Below are 11,058 nucleotides of genomic sequence, written 5' to 3'. Positions count from 1 at the left end.
ATTTGATTTTCATGTGTTTTTTAAAGAACTTCTAATGTGAGGTTCATCTGAAAATGAATAACAGAGCTTTGTCTTGTGTGTTTTATCTAGACCAAGATAAATAAATCATGACATACTTTAATAGAGCTACAGTCAGCAGAGATTGCTGTGGCCTGTAGAGTGCTTACTATTTTGGGTATGTAAACACAACAGGCTTTGTTCTGGAGACAACAGGAATAATTGTGTCTGGTAAGAAACAACAAAGACTGCAGAATTTATAACTATTTCAAAATTAGTACCTGTACTTTATGATATTAATAAACAGACAATTCACACTACCACCATTAGTGTTTGATATATACTGTACACACACACACAAAAAGACAGAATGAATAGATCCAATTAAACAAGTACTGGAAAAGAATACTTAGCTCATAAGTTTTTTAAGTGATCAGTGCAAACCAAAACTGACATTTATTCAAGTTATGATGCTTTATGACATTAATATGCTCCTAAAGAGCTCAAGTCAATGTTCTGTAAAATCATTGTAAGATAAATCTAGAATGAATCCTTCAATAAAATAATGAAACCTTGTGTAACGTAAGTTTTTATTTAACAATGTTGCTTGCTTATATGTTCAATGTTGAACTTTCTTCATGGGGCGTAATGGTATTCAGAGACATACAGGTAGATACATTAGTTCTTCCTTATTTTCAGTGTCATTACTTTGTAGTATGCAGCTGTTTCCATGGATATAACTCCTGGAAAAATTTTTTCAAATTCTAATCAGATATTAGAACAAAACAGTGTGAACAGTGTTCTATCCAGTAAAAAGAGCCTTGAGTTTTTATTCCCAAATAATGAAACGATGTTGCATAAATGAAATAAAAAGGCAGAAGATACAATAAAGTGTTGCGTATACTTAATATATATCCATTTATTAATGCATATGCCAGAGGATCTCATTGTGCTACGCATTTGGAGAAATCATTAACAAAGCAAGTGCTTAACAATTGAACATGAATTAGTGGATCTGACTGGTCTGTGTTTTCACATTCAGTAATAGAATAATTCTGCGAGTCATGATACTATACATTTCTGTTCTTAACATATCAGACCAGCTTGTTCACAAAACACAATCATTGTTACAGTTTCTTGTTTCTGCATATGTATGTTGTCCACTAACAGTTATGACCATAAGTTACAATTACAAAGTATTGTTCTCTAGTCAAGTATTTAGATACAGACTCTAAAAAGTCAAACCATAAAAATACGGAAAATGCAAATATTCTTAAACTATTTCATATTCAAAATCCACCCTAGTTATATTTTTATGTACCAAGCTGTATTAAGTTGTTTTCCTATTGCATCTGATGCATCTTGGGCTTATAAATAACATAAATTACAAAATTGTAAGCAATTTCTTCAGACTTTATATTTTTCACTAAATAGGTGAAGACATGACTTTTTGCTCCAGTGCAATATATAGTAATGCTGCATTCAGTACAAATTGTTGAGTATTTTTAAAAAGAAAAAGGCATTTAACTGATTATAGTGCTGAGTAAATAAGGAGATAGTCATAACTGTCAGAGAGAAAACACTAACAGGGTAGTTACTTATCACAGGTAATTTTAAGAAACAAACCTTTGATCACATTTCTAAACCATTAATCCTCTGACTTTCTAAAGAATGAAATTTGGTAGAACCAAGACATAATGCTAGATGGCAAATGCATCAATTTACCTTTTTTACAAATGTGATGTGACCTTGGCAGTTTTAAAGAACAAAGTTTTGTCAATATATCAAACATTGTTAACAAACTCTATATAGCATTGCTTCGTATAAGTTTGCTTTAATAGCATTTCTTCACAGTGATATTTCAGAAAGGTTGGAAACTGGTCGGCATAAAATATTTCCCACCTTTTCTATTTTAATTTGTATGCAAAAATCATCACAATATATGTGCAACTATAAAATTACAAACACTTTCTAGAAGTGACTGCGTTTCTAGTTATGATAGAAAAGGGTATTTGTAAGACGTCTACAATGAGGTAAGTCTAAATAAAATGGAATTTGAGTAACAAATACTTTCTGATCTATGGGCAACATACATTAACTTAACAAAGACAACTAATGGACAAACTCAAAAGACTAACTGTTTTTTAGTATGTTTAACAGGTGAGAAATGGGTAATGAAATGAAATAAACATTTTAAAATATAGTCTAGATATTTCACTTTGCATCATAATTTTGGCACTTCATGGAACATTTATTTCCCAAAGACCAGAATTGGTATAAAAGTTCAGCAGGTTTTTCACATACCTTGCAGACATTGAGTACTGGCAAACACTGAAACATAGTGAAATAAACATTCCCATGTATTTGCACATGCATGCAGTAGTCAAACAGTTAAAGTTTACGAATGCTCAAAGATGAAATCTTGCAGTATTTGTTTCAAGCACTCTCTTCAGCAGATCTTGTTTCAGACTTAAGTCTTACAAATTCTTTAGCCACATCATCGCTGGTCCTCTGAGAGAGTATTCTAAGGATAGTCAAACCAGTTTCATCCATAGAGACATTTTTCAAAAGGGGATACCATGCCCCATGGCTTCCCTTTTCCGCTATGTTCTGTAGTTGAATTACCGTCATTCCGATAATTCGATCTTCTCGGGCAAAGCAGTAATCCTTAACTGAGAGATGAAGTTCATATGCCCCTGGGTGGTTTCCATTAGCCAGAATGCTGTGTGGATTAAAAATAAGAATTTTGAGCAAAAACTTTACTCACCTAGGGATCAGTATGGTTCTAAAATACTGTTGAAAATTTTATGCATTGCTCAGAATATTGGCAAATAGAGTATATTGCATTTTAACTCTGATGCAAATATCCTTTAAATTTTACTTAGTCTTTACATAGACATTATTTTGCAATCTAAGTTAAAAACTCCTTTCCCTAGATAGAAATAAGAAATCAATCTAAATATGCTTTACTGCCTTGATGTTAAGCATATTAATAGAAACTGGAATTAAAATATTATGTTGTACTTAATCATTGGAGGCAGGGTCTCCCCACTGATATAAGGATCGGATGGGGTTGCTAGGGGTCGTTGAAGCTTGGTCAGGTTGAGGGGTAACTCATGGAAGAATTTCTTTGCCATTTCAACATCAGTTATTACAATCTCTTTTCTTTACCTCAGACGCCTCGATATGCTGTTATATTTAGGAGCCTTTTCTCGGGGGAACACGCTGCACAGACTATCAAGCACTATTCACAAAATGCTGAATTGGATACAAATCTCCAGAGTAAATCAGTTCCAGCAAAGCCCTGTGCTTCAATGCCAATTCTTATCTATGGCAGCAGTTAGACCTGTCAAGTGTGGGGCTGAGGATGGCCTCTACTAATAACAACCCAAGACAACTTGTCAGCACAGAACTGAACATAATGAAGAAGGCTGAGTGGTGATATGCTGAGGATGATTCTCCCCTGCTCCTTACTTTAATTCATCCTCAGATATTCTTCACTTTCTAATGAATGCACATTCATAAAACTGCTGAGTATATTCCTCAGCAGTTCAAGCTTCCAAATTTCTTCCTTTTCTACGTGACTTTTTCTGATCAAACATTTTGCAGAGTCAAACTTTTGTTTTCAGGTGACATTGATAACTAAACTGTGTATTTATTTAGAGATGATCTGAAATAATATGAAAGAAAATGGAAGCCTGGTGGGTAAGAATAGAAGAGCAAAACACGATTGAAGCCAGATCTTGTGAATTTAAATATATTAAAATGCCGCCTTTTCCCAGAGTTGTGGTAGTTCACAGTGCTATATCTGAATTTCGCATGATTCAAGTAATTCCTAGAACCTTTTTGAAGACATTTTAATTGGATCAAAGTTTTTGTGTAATTTGGAGGAGTAGATAGGTGGAATCTTGTGAGCTAGTTTATTAGTAGAGATTATTAATGTGAATAATCTATTAGAACCTTTTTAATATGCATTGTAGGACAGTTAAGTTTTTTTTTTTTTTTTTTGTGAGGAAGATTAGCCCAGAGCTAACATCCATGCCCATTTTCTTCTACTTTATATGGGATGCTGCCACAGCATGGCTTCACAAGTGGTGCCTCGGTCCGTGCCAGGGATCCGAACCTGCAAACCCCGGTCCGCTGAAGTGGAGTGCATGCAAACTTAACCGCTACGCCACCCGGCCTGCCGCAGGACAGTTATGTTTTAATGAGTAGTAAGAGAGTTAAGTATTCAGAGCACAGAGTGCCGAAAGTTCTCTGGGAAATCAAGAATGCAAAACAACCAAACAAAAAACCAAATCACTAAGGGACTGTTTTGGTGTGTGTGTGCTTGTGTGTTTGTGTGTGTAAGCCTCTAAGGCTTGGTTCTGTGTCCCTCTCTCTTCCCTATCTATCCGTAGGTCAGCACCTCTAGATTTATGGAATTAATTACATCTACAGGGAGATAGTCTCAAGTTATATCCAACTACATATTTGATATCTCCTTTTGGATGTACCAAAGACATCTCCAAATTAATAGATTTAAAGCAAAATCTTTGATCTCGTTATCTCCTGTCCCTATTCACCCAACTCAGTTAATCACTATCTACCCAATTGCTTACGCCAAAAGCATAAGGGGTCATCCTTCATTTCATTCAGTGCTGGATAACTTCCATTTGCCCCAACTGGATCTACTCTCCATCCTACTCCTTGTGCTTTGCAATAGAATGCTGGCCTGTAAAGACTACATCAATAGAGTTCCAGCGTGCTCTGGCTTCCAGCTGGTTTTGGCCAAAAGGAGCCCTATCTGGAAATCAGAAGTAATGATGAGAGTAAGGACAGAGTCTTTATTTCCCTGGCTCCTTGCGTGTGATGCTGCCTCAAGCAGGCTGTTTCCCTTCATGGAAGGCCACTGCTTTTCTTTTTATTGAAGTATAATTGACATACAAGATTATATTAGTTTCAGGTGTACAACATGATGCGACATTTGTATACATTACAAAATGATCATAATAAGTCTACTTATCATCTGTCACCATACAAAGTTACTAAATTTTTTTTCTTGTCTTGAGAACTTTTAAGATTTACTTTACTAACAACTTTCAAATTTGTAATATATTATCATTGACTATAATCACCATGCTGTACATTACATTCCCATGACTTATTTATTTATATCTAGAAGTTTATACCTCTTGATTCCCTTCACCCATTTCCCCCAGCCCCCCTTCCCTCTGGCAATCACCAATCTGTTCTCTGTATCTATGAGTTTTGTTTTGTTTGTTCATTTGTTTTGATTTTTTAAGATTCCAAGTATAAGTGAAATCATACAGTATTCGTCTTTGTCGGACTTATTTCACTTAGCATAATACCCTCAAGGTCCATCCATGTTGTTGCAAATGGCAAGATTTCATTCTTTTTTATTATGGCTAAGTAGTATTCCATTGTGTGTATATATATATATATATATATACCTATTCATCCATTGGTAGACATTTAGGTTATTTCCATATCTTGGTTATTAAATAATGCTGCAATGAATATGAGGGTGCATATGTCTTTTCAAATTAAGGTTTTCATTTTCTTAAGATAAATACCCAGAAGTGGAATTGTTGGATCATATGGCAGTTCTATTTTTAATTTTTGAGGAACCTCCATACTGTTTTCCACAGTGGCTGCACCAATTTACATTCCCACTGACAGTGTACTAGGGTTCCCTTTTCCACATCCTCACCAACACTTATTATTTCTTGTCCTTTTGATAAAAGCCATTCTGACAGGTGAGAGATAAAATTTTTTTGTGGTTTTGATTTGCATTTCCCTGGTGATTAGTGATGTTGAGTATATTTTCATGTATCTGTTAGGCATCTGTATGCCTTCTTTGGAAACAATGTCTATTCAGATCCTCTGCCCGATTTTTAATCAGACTGTTCATTGTTTGGTTGTTGAGTTGTATGAGTTCTTTATATATTTTGGATATTAACCCCTTATTGGATATATATGACTTGCAAATATCTTACCCCATTCAGTAGGTTGCCTTTTATTTTGTTGATGGTTTCCTTCACTGTGCAGAAGCTTTTTAGTTTGATGTAGTCCCATTTGTTTATTTTTGCTTTTGTTGCCATTTCCTCTGGAGTCAGATCCGAAAAAACATCACCCAGAGTGATGCTGAGGAGCTTACTGCCTATGTTTTCTTCTAGGAGTTTTACGGTTTCTGGTTTTACGTTCATCATTAATCCATTTTGAGTCAATTTTTGTGTATGGTGTAAGATAGTGGTCCAGTTTCATTCTTTTGCATGTGGCTGTCCAGGTTTCCCAACATCATTTGTTGAAGAGACTGTCTTTTCCTATTATCTATTTTTGCCTCTTTTGTCATAAATTATTTGACTTATATGCATATGTTTATTTCTGGATTATCTATTTTATTCCATTGATTTATGTGTTTGTTTTTATGCCAATATCATACTGTTTTGATTACCATAGCTTTGTAATATAGTTTGAAATCGGGGAGCATGATGCCTTCAGCTTTGTTTTTCTTTCTCAAGATTGCTTTGGCTATTTGAGATCTTTCGTGGTTTCGTACAAATTTTTGTATTATTTGTTCTCGTCTGTGAAAAATGTTATTGAAATTTTAATAGAGATTACATTGAATCTGTAGATTGCTTGAGTAATATGCACATTTTTACAATATTCTTCCAATCCATGAGCATGGACTATCTTTCCATTTATTTGTGTCTTCTTCAATTTCTTTCATCAGTGTCATAGTTTTTAGTGAACAGGTCTGTCATCTTCTTGGTTAAATTTATTCCTAGGTATTTTATTTTACTTTTTTTGATGCAATTGTAAATGGAATTGTTTTCTTAATTTCCCTGTCTGATAGTTTGTTGTTAGTGTATAACAACACAATAGATTTTTGTATATTGATTTCGTACCCTGCAACTTTGCTGAATTTGTTTATTAGTTCTAACAGTTTTTTGGTGGAGTCTTTAGGGTTTTCTATATATAAAAGCATGTTGCCCACAAATAGTGACAGTTTTACTTCTTCCTTTCCAATTTGGATGCCTTTTATTTCTTTTTCCCACCTAATTGCTCTGGCTAGGATCTCCAATACTATGTTGAATAAAAGTGGTGAGAGTGGGCATCCTTGTCTTTTTCCTGATCTTAGGGAGAAAGCTCTCAGCGTTTCACCATTAAGTATGATGTTAGCTGTGGGCTTGTCATACATGGCTTTTATTATGTTGAGTTACTTTCCACTCTCAACCCACTTTGTCAAGAGTTTTTAGCATAAATGGATGTTGAATTTGTCAAATGCTTTTGCTGCATCTATTGAAATGATCATACAAGTTTATCCTTAATTTTGTTAATGTGGTGTATCACGTTGATTGATTTGCAGATGTTGAACCATCTTTGCATCCCTGGAATAAATCCCACTTGATCACGGTGTTTGATCCTTTTAATGTATTGTTGAATTCAGTTCATTAATATTTTGTTGAGGATTTTTGCATCTATGTTCATCAGGGATATTGGCATGTAATTTTCTTTTATTGTGGTGTTCTTGCCTGGTTTTGGTATCAGGGTAATGCTGGTGTCATAAAATGAGTTTCAGAGTGTTCCCTCCTCTTCAATTGGTTGGGAGAGTTTGAGAAGGATATGTATTAAATATTCTTTGAATATTTGGTAGAATTCAACAGTGAATTTGTGTGGTCCTGGACTGATTCAATCTCCTTACTAGTGATCAGTCTGTTCAGATTTTCTATTTTTCATGATTCAGTCTTGGAAGATTGCGTGTTTCTAGGAATTTATCCATTTCTTTTAGGTTGTCCAATTTGTTGGCACATAACTGTTTGTAGAAATCTCTTACGGTCCTTTGTATTTCTTTGGTATCAGTTGTAATTTCTCCTCTTTCATTTCTGATTTTATTAATTTGAACCCTCTCTCTTTTTTCCTTTGTGAGTCTAGCTAAAGGTTTGGCAATTTTGTTTATCTTTTCAACAACCAGCTCTTAGTTTCATTGATCTTTTGTATTATTTTTTTAGTCTCTATTCCATTTATTTCTGCTCTGATCTTTATTATTTCCTTCCTTCCACTAACTTTGGGCTTTCTTTGTTCTTTTTCTAGTTCCTTTAGGTGCAAAATTAGATTGTTTATTTGGATTTTTCTTGTTTCTTGAGGCAGGACTGTATCACTATAAACTTCCCTCTTAGAACTGCTTCTGCTACATCCCATAGATTTTGGTGTGTTGTACTTCCATTTTCATATGTCTCAGGTATTTTTTTATTTCTCCTTTGATTTCTTTGTTAACCCATTGGTTGTTCAGTAGCATGCTGTTTAATCTTCACATATTTTTGATTTTTCTACTTTTCTTCTTGTACAGTCATGTGTCATGCAATGACAGGGATATGTTCTGAGAAATGTGTTGTTAGTCAATTTTGTTGTTGTGGGAACATCATAGGTGGAGAAGAGAGAGAGAAAGGAGCATAAAACTTATTTGAAAAAATAATGGCTGAAAACTTCCCTGATCTGAGGAAGGAAACAGACATCTAGATGCAGGAAGCCAAGAGATCCAAATAAGATGAACCTAAAGAGATCCACACCAAGACACACTGTAATTAAAATGTCAAAAGTTAAAGAAAAAGAGAGAATGTTATTCCACTTGATGTTGTCCCAAAGGTTCCTTAAGCTGTCTTCACTTTTTAAAGTTCTTTTTTCTTTTTGCTGCTTTGTTTGGGTAAGTTCCACTGCCCTATCTTGCAGCTAACTGATACTTTCTTTTTCTTCATCTAGTCTGCTGTTGAACCCTTGTAGTGTATTTTTTAGTTTAGCTATTCTTCATCTCTGTGACTTCTGTTTGGTACTTTCTTATATTTTCTATTTCTTTGTGGAGGTTCTCACTGTGTTCATTCATTCTTCTCCCAAGTTCACTAAGCATCTTTATGACCATTACTTTCAATTCTTTATAAGGTAAATTACTTATATCCATTTCGTTAAGGTTTTTTTCAGGTGTTTATCTTGTTTCTTCATTTGGAACATATTCCTCTGTGTCCTCATTTTGCTTGATTCTCTGTTTCTATGTATTCAGTGAAACAGCTCTCTCTCCTAGTCTTGAAGGAGTAGCCCTGTGTAGAAGATGAACCTTATCCTTTATCCTTGCCCTAGTTCTTGGTTGTCTCTTGAACTGTCCCTCCAATTGTTTCAGACCCATGTGGCCCAGAAATGAAATCCCTCCTGGCCACCAGAGCCTGGGCTCAAGAGGCATCCTCTGCATGGGTGGCATGTGCCCACTGGCTCTGACGGGGACATGGGTAGTGGCATGGGGGTTGAGGTGCTTGCCTGCTGCCTCTAGTGGGGCCACGGGAAGTGGTGCTAGGGGAATGCTTGCCTGCTACTTTTGGTGGGGCTGAGGGTGTGGTGCAGGAACGTGTGCGCTTGCCCAGTGTCACTAGGGGATAGAGGTAATAACCTGGCTACTTCTAGCCCCAGGTTGCATCCCTGTGCTTGTAGTCCCTCTATTCTTTCATCTTTGTAAGGCCCTTTGTTAATAAGTCTGTCGTGAATTATCCTAAATTGAATGTTCTCAGGAGCCTAACTTACATACTCCTTCTTTCATGTTTTACCTGCAATCCACTGCAAGTTCTATATAGGAATACCTTGTTTTATTGTGCTTCGCTTTATTGCACTTTGCAGATATTGTGTTTTTTACAAGACCCGCCACCAGCAAAGAGATTATGACTCACTGAAGTCTCAGATGATCGTCAGCATTTTTTAGCAATAAGGTATTTTTAATTACGGTATGTACATTGTTTTTTAGACATAATTCTAGTGTACACTTAATAGACTACAGTATAATGTAAACATAACTTTTATATGCACTGGGAAATCAAAAAATTTCATGTGACTCACTTTATTGTGATATTTGCTTTATTGGTGGTGGTTTGAAACCGAGCCTACAATCTCCGAGGTATGCCTATAGAATCTACTTCCAATACGTATTCACAATCTTTCCACTTCTTTCCATCTCCCTGCTACTTCCTTCTATTTCCCTACTACCATCTGGTCAGTCACTATTATCTCTTGCCTGAACTATTGCAATAGCCTTCTACTTATCTTTACATGTTTGGTCTTGCTTCCCTCTAATTGTTTCTCTCTACAGCAAACAGATTAATAATTTAAAGATATAAATCAGATTGTTCATCCTCTCATCTGAAAATCCTTCAAGGTTTCCTATTGAACTTAGAATGTAACTTAACTCTCCTTTATCCTGACTGCAAAGCCCTGTGTGATGTGGTATCTATGCCCTGAACACCTCTCCAAACTCATTTTATCTCACTCCCCTGCCCACTATATACAGACTTTTAAATATGCCAGGCATGCTCCTGCCTTACAGTCCTTGCACTAGCAATTTTGCTTGGCCTGAAATGCTCTCAACCTTCTTCCTTGCATGACTGCTTCTTACTTTCTCAGGTTTCAATTTAAAAGTCACGTGCTCAGAGAGGCTTTCCTGAGCAGCCAGTCTAAGCAGCCAACCAATCCATCTATTGCATCACTCTGTTTTAATTCTCTGCATAGTACGCAGTATTATATGATAAATTTTTGTTTATTTATGTGTGATTTTGTTTATCACATGTTCCTTATCTCTAGAAAGTAACTTCCATGAGAGCAGAGATCTCCTATTATATATACCCAATGCCTATAATATTGTATGATACATGGCAGGCACTGAACAGATACTGAGTGAGGGGAAGAGAACTAAAAACATAGTCTTCTTCATTTGCCTTGGATCAGTGATGAACAGGAATACTTAAACCTATAGGTTTTGCTTTCCTTAGCAAAGCCCATTGCCATTCCTATCCTGAATTCCTCAATAAGTTTAGCTGTACAATGGCTATTGCCTGGTTGAATAAATGAGATGGGTCATGACTTACAACTGAAATGTTTCATTGTACTTTGGTGACCAGGTGTTGCTTTTTGTCTTTGTGCCTTGTTTTCTCTTCTTATCTCCAAGGTTGGGTCCCAGTATACAAACTTCCACAAAGGGGCGGAACATTGCAGTGGTCTGCCAGTGTAGGTCATTAATAGCAATCA

General features: G+C 35.7%; 1 protein-coding gene across 2 annotated transcripts in view; it reads right to left on the bottom strand.

The window, feature by feature from the left end:
• Positions 1-1,444: 1,444 nt before the first annotated feature.
• The window catches only part of UNC13C (unc-13 homolog C), a 590,924-nt gene continuing 581,310 nt past the window's right edge, over positions 1,445-11,058 (bottom strand). Inside the window, exons 28-29 of one of the 2 annotated variants that reach the window (XM_058541618.1) lie at positions 10,899-11,058; positions 1,445-2,719 (exon numbers count right to left, since the gene is read on the bottom strand). In XM_058541618.1, coding sequence (XP_058397601.1) covers positions 2,434-2,719; positions 10,899-11,058 — 446 coding nt within the window. In that variant the 3' untranslated portion in view covers positions 1,445-2,433. The remainder of the gene's footprint in view (positions 2,720-10,898) is intronic. The other variant, XM_058541619.1, reaches the window with a different exon arrangement.

The sequence above is a fragment of the Diceros bicornis genome, chromosome 5, assembly GCF_020826845.1.
Source record: "Diceros bicornis minor isolate mBicDic1 chromosome 5, mDicBic1.mat.cur, whole genome shotgun sequence".
Lineage (NCBI taxonomy): Eukaryota > Metazoa > Chordata > Mammalia > Perissodactyla > Rhinocerotidae > Diceros > Diceros bicornis.
Note: the sequence above shows the minus strand (reverse complement) of the source record. Positions and strands in the feature narration are given on the sequence as shown.